Source organism: Xiphophorus couchianus, chromosome 21 (genome assembly GCF_001444195.1).
Source record: "Xiphophorus couchianus chromosome 21, X_couchianus-1.0, whole genome shotgun sequence".
Classification (NCBI taxonomy): Eukaryota; Metazoa; Chordata; class Actinopteri; order Cyprinodontiformes; family Poeciliidae; genus Xiphophorus; species Xiphophorus couchianus.
This window is the reverse complement of record NC_040248.1, coordinates 6,490,740-6,515,045: the sequence shown is the minus strand read 5'-3', so window position 1 is coordinate 6,515,045 and position 24,306 is coordinate 6,490,740. Positions and strand designations below refer to the sequence as shown.

Sequence of the window (24,306 nt, the reverse complement as noted above, 5' to 3'; positions counted from 1 at the left end):
ACATGTCTTCTAGATCCATGCAAGTATGTCTAATGTTGATCAATCAGACATTTTCTGAACCTTCTAATGACTCTTTCAGAAAATCTAGCAAATTTTTAGATGCTATTAGAGACTTTTCAAGACTTTGACTTAAATATAAATAAGAGAGGTCAGACAAAGTGCCAGGATAAGCTTTTCTGGGATATTAGCACTTCCCCCTCTCACACCTGTTGTTGCCCACTGCTGATCAGCTGACTGAAAAAATGCCTCCCGTCCATGACAGGGAGAATAGACTCAGCTTTTTCCGAAATGCTTCTAGCTCTCTGTGTGTGGAATCTAAGGCAGCATTTAATTAAATCCAGTATATTGTTCATGATTCATTTAATTTGTTTCTTGACTCTACATTCCTAAATGAGGGGAGTCAATTAACATTTTTTTTGGTCGCTTGAGATGCAGCAATTAACAACAAAACAAGCGGACTTTATTTGACTGCATCAAATGGGCATGAAAAATTTGCACTAAGCTCCCCAAATGAGCGTTGGTGAGCCTCACAGGCATCACAACAGCTTCTGTGGAGCATTAATGCTTTGTCAGCTGCAACAGCCACACAGAGAAAGCTTCTTCCCCTCCTGAGTCCTTTTCTGGTTTTATGAGGTCCCTAATGATGGCAACAGGTTCAGAGTCTCTGGTTATTACTGCTACTGTATGCTGTCTGTAGTTTCTAGCCAGAGATGACCTTTATGTTCAGATAACCTAAAATAAATCCCTTAAGCCTTTTAAGGAACTGAATATCAATTTTATTTTCAGCAAAAAGATAAAAACATCATTTGCACAGTTCTGCCTCTTTGAAATAAATAATACATAGCGGTTGCACATGTGCACACCCAGTTGTAACATAACTTGTTTAAGCTGGGAAAAGAAAAAGAAAAGAAAATCGCCACAATATGATTATCATACAGTGTGTCCGTTCACCATCGATATTCAAACCATACATTATTTAAAATTCAATTTTAAAATGACAATATATGCTGGACTTTGCAAACTACAGAAGCTAAATTAATTTACTTACAAACCAGACCTCTGTGAGGTCAGCCACTTCAAAAACAAATACTTGACTCCCCCCCGCCCCCTAAAGTCTAAGTGTTGTGAATCTCTAGCACAGCACGGACAAATCCATCATCAAGGCTCGCAGATCTGACGCTCCCACCTTGTAGAAAAGCAGAACTAAACCCCGACTTCATAGCTGAGAAATGATACTGTTGGTAATAGAAAGGCAGAAGTAGAAACAGACTGAGACACACACTACATCGCGACATCTGCAAAATGTACTGTCAGGAGAAGAAGAGTTTGTGTTTCTCTGTCACCCTGCTGATATATAAAACTGATGGATGTCTTTCTTTTTATGATTCACACAACTTCCTTAGCACATCAACTACTGTACTTGGTTATACTGTATTATAGGTATGAGTCTGTGTCACGTAGTGTTAAAGATACTAGCCATATGTATATGTTTCTTCATAAATAAATGTACAACAATACTGAAGACACAGTCATGAAGTATGGATTATTAATGTGGAATACAAAGTTTCTAATAAGCAGACATTAAACAAAAACCCTCTAATAATCCTAGTGTTTGAGCTGATGGCATCACATGAGCCAGCAGGAATAAACCATATAGATTGAATTTTGATGTTGTCAGTGGAACCTCCAGAAGAACTAAACTTAGATGAAGGAAAATACAATACAATGACATCAGACAGAGGGACAGTTCCAGTTGTGACCCATTCAGCTCTGTGGATCCCCAGGCCTTGAGCAGCACTGCTGTGGATGGAAAAGATGAGGAGGACATTCATTGGCTTTTGAAAATAAACTGGTTTAATTATATGTACATTGTCTTGCAGAAGTAACCATTCTGCTTGAACTTCTTAACTTGTCAATTTACAACCCCAAACTTCAATGGATTCTCTTCAATGGAGACTAACACAACTTAGAAAATAATTGTTTAAAAAAGAAGAAAGAAGAAAAAAAAGAGTAGTTGGTTTTGAAAATTTTATACAAAATAATATACTGAAAAGTATTACGTTAATTTGTATTCAGGTTCCCTGTATTCAGTACTTTGGAGAACCACCTTTAGCTACAATTACAGCATAGAAGTCCTTTTGGAAATGTCTCTACCAGCATCTTGAGACTCAGATTTTTGTATGCTTTTCTTTGCAAAATAACTCAAGCTCAGTCAGAAGGAACATAGTGCATCTTGGTTTGAACATTGACTGGGTCATTTTAACGCAAAGACATGCTTTGATCTAAAATATTCAATTGTAGCTCTGGTTATCTGTTGAGGGCCACCATTCAGCTGGAAGGTGAACCTAAATCTCAAGTCTGTTGCTGATTCCAACAGCTTTTCCTCTATGATTGTCCTGTATTTACCTCCACCCAACTCCCCATCAACTCTGATCAACCTCCCATTCCCTACTGCCCATATAAAATTAAAACCAGTATTCAAAAACACTCTTTGTAATTTAACATGGCAAAATTCAAGGAACTTCAGAGATTTTGAGTACTTTTTTGTGTCTGTCTGACTGGCATCCATTCATGTTCATCACTTTTCAATTCTATTTCATACTTGTTAGGCCACAATGTAGTGGGAGTGGCAGTGAATGCTTGTTTACTGGTACATACCAATCCAATGACTCAATGGACAAATGCACTTCCCCCATACACCTTCACTCCATCTGGCTGCAGAGCAACTGGAAAGACGATGGCGGCATAGGATATTTGGCAGGAGCAAGTGTAGTAGAACTAACAGGTAGGATTTGGCTCATCAAAAGTGGATATGCCTGGCAACAATAGTTGGTGGTAGTGGTGGGTGATGCAGCAGCTGTGCAGCTACCAGCAGGAAACATTTTCTTCTTTCCGTTCCAATTTAAAGTAAAACAATAAGCAGTTTGTTTGTTCAGGAACTTTGCATGAACTGATCAGCAATTCCTCAAGGGTGAAACTCTGGTCATCTTCAACAACTTTGGTGTTTTTTGGAATATTACTCAGAATTTATGACTGACTTAAGGAGCCAAACTCTGCCTACAGTCTTTGCCACAACCCCTTTGAACACTTGTGGGATAACTTTAGGTGTGTCGTACATGCCAGGGTGACCAACAGAACCAAACTGATGGATTCAATGCTGGTTGAAAAATATGATGCCATTCAACAAAAAAAAGTGTGCTGCCCAAATACTCAACTCTGCTGCTTAACCTACAAATCCATTTTCCTCACAAATGTGCCACAATTTAAGGAGAAACAAGCAGGCTTTCCAAATATATGTTTCATTTCCAAAATTCATTATTTCTGCAAATATAGAGTGAGCCAAACTAATATGTCCTTACTTTTTGTGCTAACTACAACAGCAGGTACAGGTCATTCACCTCCTTTGTCTATTTTACTCAAATTTTCAGGTACAAAAATATCTATTGTGATATATTATATATCTATTACATTTTGTTAGCTGCTTGCAGAAATTCCTAAAAGGAAATGGGAATTGGTTGCAGTCGGTCAGACATGAATCCCTACAGCTAGTTCAACTCTGCCCCTTGTGACATCAGCAGAAGTGTGTGTTTCTAGGATTTATAACTAGGATTTGACATAAAATGGCACCAGTCCGCCAACCCTGCCGGGATAAGTGCGTGTAGACAATGGATGGATGAATTTAAGACAAAATACCAAAACAAAAAGGAAAACCTGATAAAAAAAATATATATTGTAGGTTTCAATATCTAAAGAGAATTTGATCAGATTTTACAGAAAAGTCTGGCTAGTAACTTTAAGAATTATGACTGAGTCCATGACTAATGTGGCTCTGGGTGTAAAGGTTTATAAAATACAGCCCATTTTCAACCGTCTCCTACAAAAAAACGGTAATAAGAAACATAAATTGTTCTCATATTTCATCTGAGCAGTCCAGAGACTACTGATTAGCTGCCAGGGGGACAGCCTTTCATGAGAAACTTTTTGTTTTTTAGCACAGAGATAGCAAAGGAATGCATCAAAGCCAGAGTGTTGGTACTGTGCCCATCACTGGAATGAAAGGACAGGTTTCTCCCTGTAAAAAAAAAAAAAAAAGCTTCCACATGTAATGCATTTTGCAGTCAGCGGTTGGACTCAGGCCCAAAATGTGAAACCTTTAATGTCTTTTGCACACAAGGCTTCCTCCTCAGTCAAGCCACTTTTGAAGTCAGTGTCAAAACTCACCATGGCACGCTTTTGAAAGCCCATACTAGGAGGTAAACAAACCAAAAAAACCTTTGAAGTCAAAGTGTTTTTCCTTCAATCACTTATGTTGTCTTTGAATCTTTTCCTCAGCTGCACCAAGGCGGACAAAACCACTTGCTCTGACAATATATTACTCACATGTTTTAAAGTTCCGGAACTGCTAAGGGAGACATTTGGGGGCTACGAGAACATGCTGTCACTGTTGCCGTACAGATCGGCCAGCTTTTTAAAGCGCGGCCCCCAGTTGCTGAGGTAGTCGTAGTTCTGGTCCGAGTCTGTACTTAGTGACTCCAGCGAGCTCAGCGACTCAGCTACAGAACCGCTGCCCTCGAAGGCGTACGTCTGCAGGGAGTCGTACGGGGGAGCCGTGGGGTCCACGTCGGCGTCCTTCAGCCGCTCCCAGATGAACTCTCGAAACACCACGTTGTCGGGCAGCGACTTGTAGGACGGACGGGAAGCAGAGGTGTATTGGTAAAAGGTGGGAGTGTCTGGCGTGACGTCTCGCCGTGCGGCGGGGTCTCTGATGATGTTGAGGTTGCGCAGGGTGACCATGTCGAAGGCCTCCGTGTCTTCCTCTCCCCCTCCTTCGTCGTCATAGCGGACGATGTTCTCCCTGATGTCCCTCTCCTCCTCCAGAATCAAGGGCTGCTTCCTTCTCCGGCGCATTGTCACAATCAACAGAACCATCACTGCAAAGGAGAGAGGAGGAGACATCTTGGAGTGAGAAATTGTGGATGATGTGTATTATCTGTGTGCTGATAATCACTTCACACTGACTTAAGACAACCGGGGAGGAGTAGTGTGACAATTTTTTTTTTCTTTGATACGTCAACTGAGAGGAAAATAGTACAGTCCTTCCAATTTTTAAAAATGAGATGCATAGTAAGCATATGAGGAAAAGTAGAAGTACTTCTCTAATAAAAATATTATTCACAGTTATCACTGGAATTTCAAGTTCCATCGATTTTCAAGTATTATAGGTAAGATCGCCAAGTTTCCTTACAAGAACAAAAATAGCAATTTGTTTATCTGTGAGAAAAAAAAAACTGTTTTCAAAACAGTAATTAGATTTGGTTTAGGTCAAGATTTGCCTTGAACTAAAATACCATATTTGTTCCAACATGGCATACAGTGTCCACCACGTTTTTAGTAACAAGGTGGAAAATCCCAAAAATAAGTTCACATTTATTTCAGAACACAAATCTTTTTTTTTAATTCCATCCTTCAATTTGAATATATGTATTCAGTAGGAACATATAAATGTTTAATTGAATATAGTTTCATTTTTCTTAGTTACTTTTCAACATGGGGATGTCAAGCAGATTTATTAAAATGGCTTCAAAAGCTAAGCTGGCCTGAATATATGGACAATACAATAATAAGGAATTTCAGGTAAAAACCATTAGACACATTTCAAATGCCAATGTCTGGAAGCCATGTTGGGAAAAAAAAAACTTATTTTACTTTGACATGATGAAGAAGGAATACGAGAAAAAATATTTCCTGTTAACCTCGTTTCAGCACATGGCAATGTGAAGCCAGACATTTTAAAATAAAAATCAAATAGGTTCCAAGGAAACGAAATATGGTCATTAAACCACAAAATCAATCTTCTTTCATGACCGTGTGAAACAAAAGAAGAGAAAGAGCTGTGCAACTGACAAACAGAATTAGTACAAAGTATTAATAATCTTAGTGTACCCCAGACATCTTGTTGCGTTATTAAACAATATATGTGCTGTCAAAAGTAAAAGACAAACCTGGAAGTACTAAACTGAAATTAAATTATCAAAATGATTGGACTAGATGATGGAAGATTAATGGTGGAAAAAGAGGCAGAGAGTCATAAATAAACAGTTCAAATATTAAGCTGAGAAGGCAAAGCTAAACCTTTGATGTAATTTATTTTTGTGTTTTCCGCCGCCCACATTCCGCTTCCAGACTTGTTCACAGCTCCACCCTGCTGAATGCACGGGCCTCTGAGATCATATAGCAGAAGCTCTCCTTCAACCCCTGCTCCCTCTTCCCATACATTATTGCTGAAAATAACTCCACGCCCAAGCAAACTGGCAAACGTCTAATGATCCTCTATCCATCAATGTCAGGCCGGTGCCAGTGAAATATCGTTCCACTGGTCCATATTTCTTTTCCTGCCCGGCATCGAGCTGCTGCTGGCGGCAGAGAAAGAGGCCCAGGAACCAAATTCAAAGACCACTTCACACCTTCTAATAAAGGAGCAAACAGAGGGATGGGAAGGAGGGAGAGAGGTGTCACGCCGAAGGACTGGGGAGATGAATGGGCAGCCTTCTGTTAGCTGTTTGGCAACTGCATGCATCCATAGTGGTCTGGAAAAGTCCAACATTTGATTTAAATTTGTCAAAATAAGGATAATTGTGGAAAAATAATAATCTTGGAATAGGATTTAATCTAGAAAAATGTTATACTTCCTTTATCCTTTGTGTCTTTCCTTCCTCATTTCCTTGTTGACTAACTTCCTTCTGTCTTGCATCCTTTCTTGCTTCCTTTATCTTTCCCTTATGCTGTACTTCATTCCTTTTTCTTTCAATTTTATGCTGATCTTCTTTCTTGCTTTGTTACTTGATCCATTCAACGAAATTTAAAAGCATGTCTGCTGTATAAATATTTCTGAATACATGGTGAACTTTTTTATTTTACATTGTAAAATGAACATGAGGACTGAGAACTAAAGAAAAATTGAGTGTGGGAGAGTGGAATTTTTACATGACAAAATGTGTAAGAATCCTGTGTAAAAAGCAAAATATTGCAGCTCGCTGGGACTTTGAGTGGTCCCTTTTTTCCAATTACCCTCTTTAGATCCAGGACACATTTTAGTGCTTCCAAACCTTTCCAAGGGAGATTGTTTCTTCTCTTTTTAGAGCCCTGAGTCATTCTAAATTCTATTCAATTCAGCAAGGCTCCGCTAAAATGAATTACAAAGTGGCACATCCAAATAGAATATTCCAAGTGCTTTCCAGCAAAGCTCTTTAGGGTTTAATGCCTAGAAGGCAGACACAATGCTTCATAGACTGGAAACAAGCCAACATCCAGTTACAGCCTTCTAGGTGGAGCTGGTTGATGGTCGAGAATACAGATAGTTTGTTCCGAGGCTCTTTTGAGAGATGTAGTTTGCAGCCTGGACGCTTTAGCAAACGCAGCCACGGTACGACAGGTACCCACTCTTCACTTTGGAGAACAGATGTAAACTAAGTGAACAACAGAGGAAAAAAAAGGAGATCAATTCCGCGCTACAAAGGCTTTTGCTGTAATTGAATTGTTTAAATGATCTACCCCACGCAATCGATAGTGAACAAGGTGAATTTTCTCTCCTGCCCTTTTCTTACCAGCAGGCATCGCTTTCTCATTAGAGTATTTCTATATGTGTGATTCAGGTGAACACGTAACAGGTTATTTACTCACTGCCTCACCCACACATTCTGTGTCTCTGCGCTGCTGTTTAACAAAGATGAATTAATCAACGACTTTGACACAGACATGTAAGAAGAATGTAGACAAGCCTCGCACACGAAGCTTGCATTGCTCAATTAATTCCTCAAGGCTTTTTTGTTGCTGAAATCCTGCATGTCATCTTTCCAAAACAATTACTATACATATACTATAACATGCATTTCTAACCAAGTGAGTGATATTATTATGAAGTCTTGCTACTCCTACAGAAGTAAGATTTCTGAAAACTCTACCCACTGTGAAAAACTTCACTGACTGAAGAATAGGCTTGTTTTAATAAAAAATGCACCAGATACAGATTTACATGTTAAAGTTAAACTTATTGTTTGAACAGTGTATACATGAACTTATTGTTAATTTATGACACATAAACATAGCCTTTTGGAAGTATTGGTTTCATAAGTTTGATTTTAGGAAAGAGTTCATTCAGCTAGAATTGAATTTACTTCTAAACACTTTTTAAAAACTTCATGTTGCCTGGTTACATCATGTTTTAATATTAACTCACATGTTATAATAGGAAATGTAGTACTTAAGCACCCTTTCATTCAATTTAAACCCAAAATTATTATTTGATTTTTTTGTAGAAATCATTCATAACGCGTAAAATGTTAACCCAAAAACACAAACTATGTTTCAAGAATATTGAAGCATTTGTTTAGCTAAATCATCTGCTGAAAAGTTGAGTTTTATGAAATGCTTCTATTATTTAGTGTTTTGGCATGTTTTTATGTTCACGTTTTGCAGTGCTTGACAAATCTTTTACTTTCAAGTTTGTTGTTTTTGGGTGCCTTCTCTTTTACCTTGTATTGAATTTTTCAGAGCTTGTTTCTCTCTAGAAAGAGCCTCAATTCCCTTTATGTTAACTTTGCCATATTTCCTAATATTCAAGTGTATATGTTTTCTGCTAGGTTCTCTGTTAATGTCGTGTTCATTCTTGTTCACATCAGTCAGACTTTGTTTCCCTCACTGTCTTGCTTGTGCTTTCTTTAGCTAACTTTAATTGGTTCATTTGTTTCAGCTCTTCAGCTTCCTGTTTGCCCATTGATTGTTTCTCAAATAAAGCCATAGGTTCTATGCTATACTTGCTTCTGAACTTTTTTGTGGTGTTTTTGAGTCTTCCTTCATTATAGAAAAGAAAAAGTTATTTGTTGCCCTCGGAAGGCCCTGTGCAGAAATACTTAGATTTACATATACAACTGGAATGACTAACTCACCCCTTCCAGCATGGTAATAAGCTACAAGAGAAATAACAGCAATGCTTAAATATTTAGACTACAGGAACTAGAGGGAATGTCTGATTGATCTAATCAAATGTGAAGGTTTCGATCCCCCAACTGCCTTACACCCACACATTGAGCTTTGTTTACTGTGAATTCAACCTGGTTAAAACAATCTTTCCGAAAGAGCAAATACATTTGCAAGAAGAGCAACACACACTGAAAAGAGCAAATGGAAAAACTGTGTCTGGTCACATAAAGAGGTGTCTTTCTCCTTCAGGGATGTGACTGTCTGCTGCTGCGAATGTACAAAGTGATGAATGACAACAGACAGGCACAATCACAACAGTTATGCAGGACTTCCTCTGTTCTTCAGCAATGCTTCTCGAAGCTTTCTCCATACTTCTGAATACAAGATATCACACACACGCTCATGTGATCCTTTTGATGTTCTTTGGTCACTTAACGGCTTTTGCATACTTTGTGCTATTTCAGCTATTAAACATTTTCACCTAATTCAGCAGATGTGTGTGCTGACTTTCAGTTTTAAAAACTTTTATACTTGTTGAAATATGCATGATGCTCAAAATTTTAAACACCTTGGACTAAGGATAACTGCTTCAGCCTACTTCTAGCTAGAAAATTTTTTTTTAACAGGTCATACATTAAGCTAATATAAATGATTCAGCTTTGGAATAACTTTTACCATTTTATGAACAGAAACAGATACTCTATTTTCCCAGCCTAAAGATGATGATAAAACTCATTCTATAGGCTTATTTCCTAGGTTCCACATTTTTTAAACATGGTCTGAGATGACAAGATATGTGTTCTTTACTTGAGTTGAGCACATTTAAAACAACCAATGTTGCATAATGCATAATGAAGCTGTAACTCTCCCTCATGTCTGAATGATAGCCCAGCAACATTATGATTGAACACAAAAATGTACATTACATACACCGTCAGATCTACTCATGCTTTGGTGACTATCTGATCAGTTCACTAATTAATCGTTTTTACTAAGACTGTCTTCTTGTTTTGACAGCTTTTCTACTTGCAACATCTGTGTTATTTTTAATTATTTCATTTTTCATCCTGGTTCAGGAAAACTATTTGTCCCTATTAGTGATAAAAGGCAGTAAGCTATTAAAAGTAATTACTTGTATAGTGAAATTCCTTCTGATTTTCCAGAAACAATCCCCATATGGAGTAGAAACTCCTGAGTTTTGAGTCCCAAGATGGCAGAAAATGCTTCTTCACACTTCCAAAAATGTATTAAAAATACATGTCTTTTATTTTCTTCATTCTAAGTGAAAGATCATCCAAGTGCCATTTTTTATTTTTTTTATTATTTTGTCATTACCAGGGGTCCCTACAAATTGGTCCACATCTGTGGGTTAGTATGTACAATACAGGTTTCAAACTCTGTATTTATTTTCTCCTCCATAAACTTTTGTGTTTATATTTTCCTCTATGGATCCTTTTAGGAAGCTCTGAGCCATTTCCTCCCAGTTCTCCCATGTGAGGCATTTTTCTGCTTTTTCCATGTGTAACAAGAATAAAATCTGCTGGTAATGGGCTTGTTCAAGCAAAGAAAAGGCCGACTTCCAACAAAACAGCTTGAACATAAAATATCTCTGACTATTTTGGAGATGTCGAAACAGAGACAAACACACAAGACTTCCACAGGGGACAGCCAGAGCAGCCAGAGACACACAAACAGATACAGAGATTAATGAAATAGATCTGATAAGCAAGTCAGACGTCCAGTTAGAAATAAATGCCTGGAGATTTGGAGTGCTACGTAATATCCTAATTGGCTCTCAGGAGGGCTGAGCCATACCTGACCTGCACTGGGGGAAAAACGGCCCAGGATCTTAACGAGATAATGATCGTCTCAGTAGTTTAGACATATCTTCCAAAGTGGCTGGATCATAAAATGGGTTTAAAATGACATTTTTCAAAAGTGCAGTTGTATTCAGGCATTTGCGGAGCTATTAATGCAAGAAGCACAAGCCTGGTAATTAAATCTAAAAATATCAAGCCATGATTGATGACCACTCAGCTCATGAGCATGTAGAGTTAATGTAAATGCAAACAGAGCTCTTAGTGGTTTTTAGCTTGGCAGGTGAAAACTGCCTGTTTTCTATCATCTGTCCTGGCTGAAGCTCTCAAAGTAAGTGATGCATTCTGGCAAAAGCAGCTCTCTACATGTAACATATGTTCTAGCTGTTATTATGATGACAGGTAACTGGAAACAATATTACTGGTGGTCACCTGATGAGAAACTGAGAGTGGAAAAGGGGAAGAAAAAAAGGCAACGTAAGAGTGACAGAACCTGAGAGTGACAGCGGTGAGATGCAGTCAAGCTCGATTGTCATCCACAACAACACAATCACACGCAATCACGGCCTCAATAGCAACCTACAGATTGAAAAGGTTCCTGATGGAAGCCTATCAACGGAGATAAGAATAAAGGATCCGTCAGAGCGGTCACGCATGGCCTGGTTAATGCAAGCCAAGGACAAAGTTCCACTACAGAGGGAGAGCTGGGACCAATATTCACAAGGAGGAAGAGAAGAAGAGGAGGAAAGATGCTCATCTAATTGTGCTAAATAGATAGATGGTGACAGAGCATCATGCACAATTAAATTTACATGCAAAGGAAACTTAGTCTGAAAACCTTAGGCATTAACACTAGGCCAAGAAATAGTTACACCACTGTTTTAAAAAGTTAATACCCCAGCAACTGTTCGACAAAACCCTTGCATAATTAAATTCCTCTGTAAATAAGTCAAGAGATGGTGTCATATGTCAAACTTAGCATTGTGCCACATGCTATAGCTAGGTTAAATCTGGTCTAAAGATGCAAGTTCAGCAGAATTCCAAATCGAGTTTAGGACATTATGGAAAAACATGGTCCAATGCTTTACAAATTTATCAATAACCATTCAATTTTTAATGTGATATAGCAACACAAAGCTATGGATTCTTGTAACGTTTTCAGAATGTCCTCCAAATAAAAGTCTAAAAGGTTTGGTTTGCACATATACCCCCTCAAACCTACCACACACCCCCTGCAACCCACTCAAGTCAATATCCAATAAAGGCTGCAAGTCTTTTGAGTGTGTGAGGTTATCACAATTAGAATATCCTACCAGTTAAGGGCTTGTTCAAAAGTGCATTTATGGGTTGTTCTGACATGTTGCCTCCTTTAAAATGTCAATTCAACATGGTAGGAATTCTCTGTTGAACTGATGGTGAGAAAAAATACCAGAGGATTAGGAAAAAAAGAGAGAAGTTTCACCTTATCACAGATATTTTCTCAGTTATTGTATGCACCTTGCATCCTCCTTCTCTATGAATGAAGATCAGCTAAAAGCTAAACTGTGTCTGTGGGTTTATATGAGTAATAATGCTTCCTAGAGGTGACAGCTCAAAGCTGCGTCATCTGTGCAAGCGTGGTAATGAATGCTCATTTACAAGTGTCTTTACTGGCATCCTTACATATGGCGTTACACAAAAACAGAAGCAGAGCATCCTTGAAATGCACTAGCACTTATTTCAATAATCCCTTGGATTCATTTGAAGCTTAAGAAATGAATCTGAGAATTTATTTAGAAAATACCATTCAAACGCAGACAAGAAAATTAAAGGGATATTGTTGCATTAAGGATTTATGATCCTTAATGACACAACACTCCACAACCTAACAATGGACAATGTTATTACATCAATGAAACAGGGCGAAGGTAGCATCCTGCTTTTACCATCATCATCTCAGTGATAACTTATACCTTAACTACTCTTTAGGGTTCACAGACAACTCTACGACTCACAAGACAGAAGTTCACAGTCTTATTGGAAAAAGGGACAACAGCTGAAAACTTACGAGAAAATATTTTTTTTTACTCAATAAGCCTGACAAAATATGACTTGTAAAAGCTTTTGTCTGCACACCTTCCCAGGCACAGTATACCTGTTGACAGTCAATGCTGCGGGGTGAAGTTAATGCAAAGTAATTGAAGCCTTTTTTTACACCCAGGCTACTGATCAGGTTTTGGGACAACCTTTGAAACTTTGAGGGCCTTTTTCTCAGTGATCATGTTTGCTGTATAGCAACATTCAAAATGTCATATTTACTTAATTTCATTCCAGATGTTTGCCATTATTGGGTGGCTTATTATTCACACATTTAGAATCTGTAAATAACTAAAAACATCCCCGGGGATACTGGATTTGTTGTAGGAGGCACATATTTGGTTTATTTGACACAAAAAGCCAAAGGTTGAGCTTTCACCTCCAATATTTTTTAACTAAAATTCAAAACTTCCCCTTCCATTAACATTTACTGTACATAATTGATCTTATTGGATTTTCTTGGTGTTCAAGTTGTAAACATCAGGGTGGCTATTCAGAGCTGCCTCACCAAGGTCACTATATTTTCCGGTTATGGAAATTTAAGGGAAATATTTTCCTTCCAGGTTTGACCTGTGCAAGAATGTCAGATTTTGAGGCTCTTCAACCGCCTGCAGATAGATCAGGACTGGCTGCAAACTCTATGGCTCTCTTTGGTTCCAAGTACTGGACTGAATGGCTGCACTACCTTCACTTACATCTGAACTACTCTCTGAACTGCAGGGGTTGTTATTTTAAATAAATTCCCATTGCAACTCAACAGTCAAACGGAGCGGAGTTTGCAAAGTGGAAGTTCAGGGAGATTATGAGGGAGCGCAGCAATGCCAAAGTAGGGTGTATAAGCTGTCAATGCACTGCCCACTCCCTAGATTTGCTAAGGGACTGAATTTTAATGGGAGCACAGGGGTGAGAATAGAGGAACAGTTTGTATTTTCCTTTTGCTTAAAGGAAATCAGGTTTTGTAGTTATATTTTCAAATCCTTTTCTGTCAAATTTCTCTGCAAGCGAGAATATTTTAAAAGAATAAAAGAGGAACAAACTGTAGTGTCAAGCACTGCTTTCACTCAGATACCAACATTTAACAGTCACATTTATAGAATAAACAGAATTGAACAAAATACAAACTAAATATAAAAATATTGTATCCGTTTTCCTTGCTAACATACATAACGAGACCAAAAAGCAAATAAAACATATGGAACAGAATATTATCTGCAAGCTCGAAGTAGGAAAATGAAAAATGCACAAGAACCAGGCAGATGGTAAAGCCTGGAAGCCCTGAGTGTGCATCGTTTTATTTTTGCTTCAGAAAAATAATGAAGCATTTTAGCTACATTTAAACAGCAGCTAATTTAATTTAATTACACAAAAGACCTTAAAAATAATGGACACCTTTCTCAGTTACAAAATGTGCAGCATACTAGACACGTATATGAATAAACCCCAAACCAACAGATGGCAGTAATCCAATTAAAGTTTGTTTCCCAGGTGAGAAGAAGATACACTGAACAATGACAAATTTTAATGAACAGTAAGAATAGATGAGACAGCCTTGATTTGGCTTGTTTTTTTTTAAAATCATTTTTATAATATTCTCCCTTGACCAAGCAATAGTTTTGTTCAAATTGTGCAGCAACATGTTTTCATATCACCTCAGCACTTCCAGCCACCGATATCAAAACAGCATACAACATATTGATTCAACATGTCAGCTGCAACTGCCCACAACATACCAGATAGAGAGATAGAGAGGTTCACTGAGATTGAAGGGGGTATTACTCAAGATGTAACGTTCAGCTGTTATAAAACTGCTGTATATATAAAACATGACTTAAACATGATCTCTGTCTCTTTAAGAAACTCCTGCTCTTTCCTCACACTGCCTTCAGCACGTCATCACAACAAGGCTTCTCATTATCAGCTGATTATAGTAACTTCTCCCAATAACAACCATTCTTAAGAGTGTTGGACTGAGAAGTAGATCATATAAAAAGCTCAGCAGATGCCCAGTTCCACCGGGTGTTTTCTAATTGCTGCTGCTGCTAGTCTGATGGAGCAGATGGGGGAAGGCGAGGGGGAGAGGTGCTCCGTAGAATAGAATAGAATAGAATAGAATAGAATAGAATTCAACTTTATTGTCATTGCACTGTCACAAGTACAAGCAACAAGATGTAGTTTGCATCTATCCAGAAGTGCTCTACGAGATATAAATATTTATTTACAGATTCACAAGACTATGTATGTATGGACTATAAGGGGTTATAGCAAGAGATATAGATATTGTGTATAAATATAAATATGAGAGCTATATGCACAGATTACACAGATTATACAGAATATACAAGAATGTTAGGGAATGAATTATAGATAAATAATGGCAGATAAAATTTACAGGTTGTATGTACGGAGGAAGCTCAGTTATACCCAAGGAGGAGATGTGTGGAAATAGGTGGATTTAAGCTATTTGTAGACGTAAGGAGACCACAACACAAAACAGCTATGAGATCTTTTCAACCATTAGTAATTTTGTTTCTTTGATATGAAACGGCAACTACTGAATGATTTCTTTCAGCTAAAAAATGTTTTTGTGTTTCTTTCTACATCTCCCTCAATTAGTACATGCCATTACAGCATTTCATAACTGCTTTGGCAACCATCAACCTAAAGGGATTTTATGGATTCAACTATGAGGAAATGTGATTATGTGACTTTAATAAATATCCAACACAGCAGGAGGTCGCTAAGACCTTCTTTAGTTCTGTCAGGAATACTATTAGAATGTATTTCATAAGTCACATGGGCGTCATAACCAAACTAAATGGAAGCAGGAGATGATAAAAAGTTTTCAGAAAATAATATATTATACAACTATAGGTGATAAAAGGCCAGTTTTGTAACTAATTTCATATGTATTGAAAATACAATGGAAGATTTTAGGCAGGAACTACCTGCCACATTTTCTTAATCACATCCAGACTTTCACTAGGCCACTAAAAAAACTTTCTGTTGTTTCAGCAAATAAGAGGAGGAGTAATAGGTGTGTCTGTCATTGTCTTATCATAGATAACCATTTAACAAAAATGGGAAATATTAGTTATTTGTATAGAAGGCCATGTTGGGTGGGATACTTTTTTTTTCTTAATAAATAAATTCATAATTTGAAAACTGTATTTTGTATGTACTTGTCAGATACAAAAAGATGTAGCAGAAAAAAGAGGAGATATCTGAAAGTGGAGGAAATGCTTTTTGAGTAATATTGGGTTTCAACTTTAAAAATAAAAATGGAAAAATTCATCAAGTCTAGAAATTACAAATTTTTACTTTATTCCACCACCTGTGAATAAACTTTTGTACATCACTGCACATCATTTTAATACTGTTTTCATAATGTTTTAATATTCCTAGAAATGTTTTAATAGCACATTTAATACTTGAGTTGAAGACCCACATAACAGAAACAAGAAATAGGAGCATAAAATCTGTATTTGTAACCTTCTTCCAATATTAAAGCTGCCCACTCTGACCTTTATGCTGAATAGAACAGCCAAGGGAAAAACAAACAGCTGGAACAAGGCTTTATGTTTCTGACACTGAGGTCATCCAGCTCTTACCCAGAAGTGTAATGATGCAGCCCAGAATAGCCAGAAGGGCGCCGGTGCTAAGACCAGTTGCCGTGTAGGCCACGGCTCCACAAGACAGGGCCACGCCATCCGAGTCACAGTCACATACACGCACCGAAAGCGTGTTTGTGCTGCTGAGGGTGGGTTTTCCGTTGTCTGTAATCAACACGGGCAGTCGATATACGGCCTGCTCCCGTCTCCTGAAGCCACCTCGTTTCGTCAGTATGGAGGCAGTGTTGTCTGCAAAAGAGAGAAAAACACAAGTTTAATGGTGCATCCATCCAATGTAGATATTAACAGCAGGTAGCGTTACACCTTCTTTTGCTTTGTTCATGAATTTTGAGATGACTTCACCAGAAAGGCTAACAGATGGTATCATTAACACAGTTTATTATATGACACACAGTGGTACCTTCTTGTGGTCTTGACCACCTGTTGGCTAATAACAGCTTTGGTTTCATAGTAAAATTTTATGTCAAATCTCAGTATGAAAGAGAGCGTCAGGAAAACAAAGAGCCATTACAGCGGGTAAAGAGAAGGAAAAGCATTTCATGATGGCTGTATCAATAGAATGAAATTCACTCTCAAACTGAGCCGCCATGATTGAAATGTAGATTTCACCATAAAAGACTGTTCCTTTGTCTTCGTTTGCTTTCAGATGTCTGAGAAAAAAGAAATGAAATTTATTACAAAGAGGGCCTCTATTGTAAAGAAAACACGATCACCTAGGAATAAAAAGAACAGCTGGTTTACATAACAGATGTTAAAAAAAATCCCTTGAAATATGAGGTAGACATATTCCCTTGAGTAAAAACAAAATGCACATATCAGTAAAAAAGATTAAATTAGATGGATGATATGGTAAAAATTTTCTTAAAGTTGCACATTTATAAAAATGTGTTCTTTACATACTTGTTAAATTTGTCATTATGACATGACAGTAGAACGTGAGATAGATAATGTGTGAAAATTCAAGCTCCTCTGCCTCCTCCCTGTGGCCCTACTGCCATCTGCAGAAAAACACTGCCTCCAGTCAGAAACCACCAATCAAAATTAGGAAAAATATCAATCAGGCAATGCGTTTATGCAGTTAATATTGCTTCAAACAGTTGGCTATATCCATGCTGCTGCCTATGTGATTTTTTGGAAAGACTTCAGATACATTCCCACTTTAAGCCATGTAAGCATCAGTAAGATCAGAGTTCGGGAAACATGTTAAGGTTTGGAGTTAAAGATGCAGTGTGTTCCTTGAGTAAAAGCAAAATGAATATTTTGTCTTTATTCAACTAACAGCTCAACTCACAGCTTTAAAATGGTTTTGGTTCACCCTTTGCATCAAAAACAGGTTCAACTCTTCTGTGAAAGCTTTCCACAAGCACCCAGGTGTGGAGTCAAGTCAGAACATGAGGTGGCAACTACAACCTGTCCCCACTGTCAGGAGAATTCAGTTGTCCGTTTTTTTGTACTCAGTTCAGCTGGAAGACTCTGAAAGATTTTAATGTCCTAAAAAAATACTTCAAATTCAAATGCATAAAATCAATATTTCCTGAAATTATACATGATATGTATCTACTATGTAAGTATAAAAATTCACATGCAAAAATAATCAGTCAAGGCTCTCCTGGTCTGATTGCTACTCTCTCAAAAATGTATTTGCCTCCGTACAGGTACAAAACAGGTCTTCCAATGCAGACTAGATAATTCCTGGTCTGCTACCTGAATTACCTTGAACATACACTTCAGTGTCTAACGTGTTCACACTCATGTGGATTACTCTGGCACAGCATGATGGCTGCTGCACCTTGAGAAAAGGTATGGAGACAGCCTCAACTCCTCTCCCACACAGGTGAGCGCACCACTCAACACAGGGCATCGCCTCAGAGAGTCTATCAGCCCTGAACATGTTTCTTTTTCTTTTCAAAGCAGCAGCCATTTGTGAAAGCACATAATCATAGAGTCAAGTACAACTCTCTCGAGTCTATACATCTACATAGAAATTAAAATGACGTTTTCCACCCACTTTTATGTGTGGGAGGGTAGCAGATTATGGCGTTATAAAGGCAGTTGCATCTTGTGTCAAAAGGTTAAAGGTACATTGTTTAGTAGACAAAGAATGCTGTCGCAGACTATATGGTGGTACAAATAGAGTCATGTACCATATGATTTTGTTGATTTTGCTTCATGTCTTAAACAGAAATGTGGTGTAGGTGGTGTATGCTGTGCAGAGTCCCAGTGAGGGATGGGAAGAATCAATTGCATTGGCTGGTTGAATTAAAAAGATGCAAGTAACAACGCAAACCCACGCCGACACGTGGAAAATACTCAGGATACACTTTATGGCAGTCAGTGTGTTTTTCTGAAATTTTGGGACAGACCTACTGTATGTTTAATTAATTTTTACAATAATGATATATATTCATAATAAAATACTAATAAAAAATATTAAGAGATGCTTTAAAATTTTGTGTAGCTGAGTCATTTAGCTTGGAGTGCATTTGTTTCTGGTAAAGAAACTCATCTTTACTTTTTTTCTCTATTGTTTCTTACATCTTCCTTTTTATTTAGTTTCTGAATTACAATTAGCACTGAAATGTGATGAATACACACAACACTTGTAAACAACTGAATGAAATGGAAAAAATTGTATTTTCAAGAATAGATCATTTGAATAGCTCATTCAAAATTCAGTTCCTTTCAAAGTGCCATATGTGCTATCACTAATAAAAAAAATATTTATGTAGTTAGTTGACAGTAAAACAACTAATAAAGTGACAGAAGTTAGAGCTAAACAATAATAGAAAAAATATAACAAAAGATTTAGCAATTCACTAATTTAAAAGTAAGCAAAGTAACAACTGCTTAAACTAGAAATGAGAAAATAAAACCCTTAATAGCCAAACATTGTTCTGTTTTCTAATCCAAATAAAGAATTTCTACCGACTCCAAATATTTTTTGGGTGCTTTCAGCATCAAACACTCACAGATTCTCTGTGTATGTGTGCATCTGGCACTCTTATATAAATTCACAATAAAGAGTAAACCACTATCTTTGAACAGCATCAAAGAGTGACACAGAAAGGCAGTTGCACCTTTGTTATCTCGCAGGGTGAAATTCAGGTTTCCAGCGACGGTTCCATCCAGGGCGAAATTAAAGCGATGTCCGTCCAGAGGTTCGTCCTTGTCCACCGCACTGATGGTCTGAATCACCTGAGGAAGAGAGGAATAAAAAAAACAGACATTTCAGATCAGTTAGTTTGGTGATCTTCATCCTATCTTACAGTCCAATCTGCTGTGAACTGAAGCTGTAAACTGCTTAATGGGTTCATGGAGTCAGAGGATGTTCAAACCCTTCCTCAGTACATCACTTAGGAGTGCATTATGGCATAATGTAATGTAAAGGTATTTAAGCAAAGAATTTCATCTCATGTTAGACAGATATAACCTGAGTAAATATGAAAAGCAGTTTCCAAATGAGGGTTTGGCCCCCTGTGACAACATAATCCCGCCACTTACACATTTTGAAAAATTCCAGCAAAGTGGGCGGAGTAAAGGCTGGCGTGGCCAAGTGCAGGGATGGCTGTTGTCAGAACGATAGAGGCTAACTTATAAACTCTGTTGCTATATTTAGCCACTTTCCACACACCGTTAGAAACGTTCTTTTCAGTCATATTGGAGACAACGCCCTGCAGCACTGCTGCAACCCTGCTCTGTTCTGAGCGAGTGCTGCCATGAGCTCATTCCACTTCCAAACCACTGCAGACAGTCTGACACAGTCACCATCCTGCAAAATACCCGTCGCCAGTAAATCACACATTTGTAAAGCTGAGTAACACTGTTGATCAATATTTACTGTGGCCACACTCACTATTCCAACTCCTGACTCGCCACCGGGTGGGACTGTGTGTCCAAGCTCAGAGAATAAACTTTAAAATACTTCAGTTAGTGCTCAAACAATGAATGGCTTTGTAGGAAAATACATAAAAAATCTGTTATCATATCAGTCTGTTTCCAGTCTATTCTGAATATCCAGAACCAGAGCCAAACATGGATAAACAGCAATCAGTAACTATGCTCCTCTAATCTGGGACAAACTTCTAGAAAACTGCATAAAGTCTGAAACACTGAATTTCTTTAATTCTAGGCTAAAAAACACACCAGTTTGGAGTTGCCTTTGATTGATAATAACTGGAACATTGATCAATATTTTTGATCTGTATTTGCTAGACAAATTTGATAATGGCATTTTTCAAATGCTTTTAAGCAAATTTACATGGAAATGTGAAAATTTGCAAAGAAAAAGAAAGATACTACCATAAATAACGTATTTGGTCAAATCTATGTTGATAGGTGTTCCTATCAAGAGTAGCATAAACAATCGTCAGGTTTATGGAAGAGTTACTAGTTCATATAAGGAACAAAGTTGATTTTATTCCTTTAACGAATCATACTATCATGCAAAAACTTTTTATATTTCCTCAGATTATCTTTGATTCTGCAATATAATTATCTAAAACATTTACATATGAAAAAAAGAAAAAAAAGCCTAAAATGGTAAATATCTTTTTCAAAGTACTGTATATCTGGTCTTCTTCACTATGAAAAGTTTAAACACATCAAGTGACAAATCCTGTTTGAAGGGCCAAGCGACCAAGTGAGTGGATTAGAGAAAACCAACCTAATTCCTATTGATGGAGAAGGTTTGTTTTATAACTATTGGCATGGGATCCGTGTCATTTGTTCCCTGTAGTACAGTAAGTGCTTATTTGGCAAGAGTTTAGTAACCTCTTAGGGGTAAAAATGTTTTCTTTTAGGAAGTGATTTCTCCAAAGCAAATCATTTCAAAGAGATTATTTCTCTGGCCCAACTGTTGGCCTTTAGCACATTTAAGGTTTTTACAATAACAAAACGTTGTTTAAAATAATACCACCATAGATAATTTAAAAGGATGACATACAAGCATCTCGATCCTATGTGAAAGGAAAAACTGGCTGTCGAGATTAAAATGTTTTCATCAATAGAATATAAAACAGTTTATTGCTGCTGTAAAGTTGAGTATTTTATCATGGCGCTTCACGAGGAGCCACTTATCTTTGGAGGCAGCTGAAAGTGACAAAGAGCCGCAATGTTTGCCTGGTAAACATGGACACTTCAAAGGAATGTTGAAAATGGTGTATGGTGTGACATGTAAATGAGATGCTGAAGAAATTTAGGAATGTTTGAGGAATTTTCTCTCCTTGAACTGCGTGCCAAAAGACCACTAAACAGGGCCAAGATCGATTATCGACTTAACATCTCAAAACATGAATCAGTACGAAGACAATCATCTGCTTTTCCAGCAATCTAATATAAGATGGTATGACTTCATTTCATTCCAGGATATAAATGTATTCATTTTCTTATTTGTCTTGGCAAACTGAGAAGCACTTGGTTCCAAGTCAGTCTAAATCTTTGGCAATTACCTATACAGTGTGATTTTGTCCAGTGTTGCTTCTGTTCTGTACCCCTAAGAAAAGACTATTAAATATCTACAGTATGTGTATCATTCATTTTTCCACTAGTTTCCTACATAATGGAGAGAAAAAGCCAGAAAACTTTATATTGGACTTCACTCAGAATTTGGTTCTCATTCTTGTTTTGATCAAAAGTTTCTTATAAAAAAAAAAAGACAGATTAGGACTCTTGATTAAAACAAAATAATTTTAAACAATCTGTTCATTGGAGTCACAAAACTATCCTACCTGACACATTAGGCAACAAAAACATGTAGATAAGCACATTTACAATTGTAAATACAAAATAAAAATTAAACATCCATTTAATCCAGTCATACAGACAAATTTAAAGTTATTTACATGCATTCCTATTTAATAATCACAAAAGATTATCTGTATACCTCTGATGTAAAGTGTACTGAATGCTTCTTAGCTTGAATGTCTCATGCTGAAGATGGGAACATGGCAAGGACCAAATTACTACTGATGTGTCTTTACCCATTTTGATTTCTTGCCTTTCATAACAGTTGATTGACGTTTTAAATATTTTGAATCAAAACTGATTCTAAAAGCAGTTTTTGTTTTGGCAAATCCATTTAGTCAATCTTAGAACAAAGCCTTGTCTGTTTTTGCAATTAGCAAGAGAAAGAAACTCCAACTCTCAGTGGGAAAGTTGACAACACACGCAATCCTCTTATTCTAATATCCCGAGCAGCATCGGATCTGTTGGCCTTGAGCACCACATGAAAAATAAATACAATGTCAGCTCAGTCCGTTGCGTGTCGTGACACTAATGCTGTCCAAAATAAATGTGTATGCTGTGCAGCCAGGCATGTTTACTTCATTATTTGGAATGAAAATGACTCACGATAAGAACTGCTTTTGCTCGAGGCGTTGCAAGACAAGAATTCATATCTGTGAGTGAAACAAGTAGACGCTGTTTGTTTTGCCTCTTTTCGTTCCGCTTCTGAACCTCGGACTAAGAGAAGCCTTACTGCCTTTATTATGCAACAGAGCTGACAACTATAAAGATTGGAGGAAGTATTACTGAATAATCCAATTTATCCACACCCAGCAGCATGTGCCATAATTATTATTTTATTCATACAAAACACACTTTCTAGAAATCGAGTTATCTCCTAAAAAATTGAGCAGCCAGCTGAAAAAAAACAGGGAGAAAAAGACCTCAATGAGTACATCCTATACATGAGAGGAACATCACACACCAAGATGCCATATGGACGATTAATGATAGCCACTGGGACGGTCATCAAAGTTGGAGTTACTGTGGCAATGTTCACATAAATTTACATCAAGCCTCCTGAGTCTTTTGTAGCAGATCTAGGAACTCAACCCTGTGACAGCTGACACCCGTGGATGTGATCCAAGAGATTTTTAGAAGGAATTCACTCATGATTATCACATCTTCCAGCCCCAAACAGCTTTTTGTCTAACATGAAGACAAAAATAAGGAGAGGGGGACTAGAAGGGTGAGGAAGAGAAAAATGAAAGTCAATGATCCATCAGGACGGAGACATGGATTATCAGTTGTCAGCTGTGATTAAATGCTGCTGGTTACAAGCTGTCAGGTATTAAGTATTCGTGTAGGTGGCAAAAAAAAACAAAAAAAACATGCCAATTATTAAAACTGGCAGCGAGAAAAGAAAAAAAAGAAGTTAAAACACACCGCCTTGCAAAAGTATTTGTACCCCGTAAACCTTTCCAGATTTTGGTAGAACCACAAACTTCAAATATTTCTTATTTTGACCTAATATGACAGACCAATGCAAAATAGTACAAGGATTTGAACAGTAAAGCTACACAATTTTCTGTTTTGTTTTTAAACAACTATAAATCTTAAAAGTGTGGCCGGCATTTGTATTTAGCTCCCCTTGCTCACAATTTTCTATCAACATCTGGCTGCCCGTTCAGAGTTATTCCATCGTTGAAAGGTGAACCTTCAACCAACTGATGTCTGTCGTAATGTCTAACATCCATCCATCCATCCATCCATCCATCCATGTTTCATTTGGGGTAAGGTTTGTGTGTTCAAGTTGATGTACATTCCTTCAACTCTGAGCAACTTTTCTTGCACTGTAACCTTGCAACTTCAGAATGTAACAATTGTGCACTGTTCACTTCTGTACTGTCTTTCACATTGCCCTGAATGTTGCTGTTTAATTATGTTTTATGTGATGTAAACTGCATCTGGAATATTGATAAAATAATATTTTATTACTATGTAGATAGCAGAAATGTCAAAAAATTGTTTAATTAATTTTGCCTCCCTCTAGTTACTCTCCCTGCAGATAAAAACAGAATTTA

General features: G+C 37.4%; 1 protein-coding gene across 2 annotated transcripts in view; it reads right to left on the bottom strand.

Moving 5' to 3' along the window:
• Positions 1-753: 753 nt before the first annotated feature.
• Positions 754-24,306, bottom strand: part of cdh7a (cadherin 7a) — a 132,240-nt gene continuing 108,687 nt past the window's right edge. For both annotated transcript variants that reach the window (XM_028005619.1, XM_028005617.1), the window contains 3 exons: positions 19,579-19,696; positions 16,481-16,729; positions 754-4,931 (listed from right to left, as the gene is read on the bottom strand). In XM_028005619.1, coding sequence (XP_027861420.1) covers positions 4,423-4,931; positions 16,481-16,729; positions 19,579-19,696 — 876 coding nt within the window. In that variant the 3' untranslated portion in view covers positions 754-4,422. The remainder of the gene's footprint in view (positions 4,932-16,480; positions 16,730-19,578; positions 19,697-24,306) is intronic.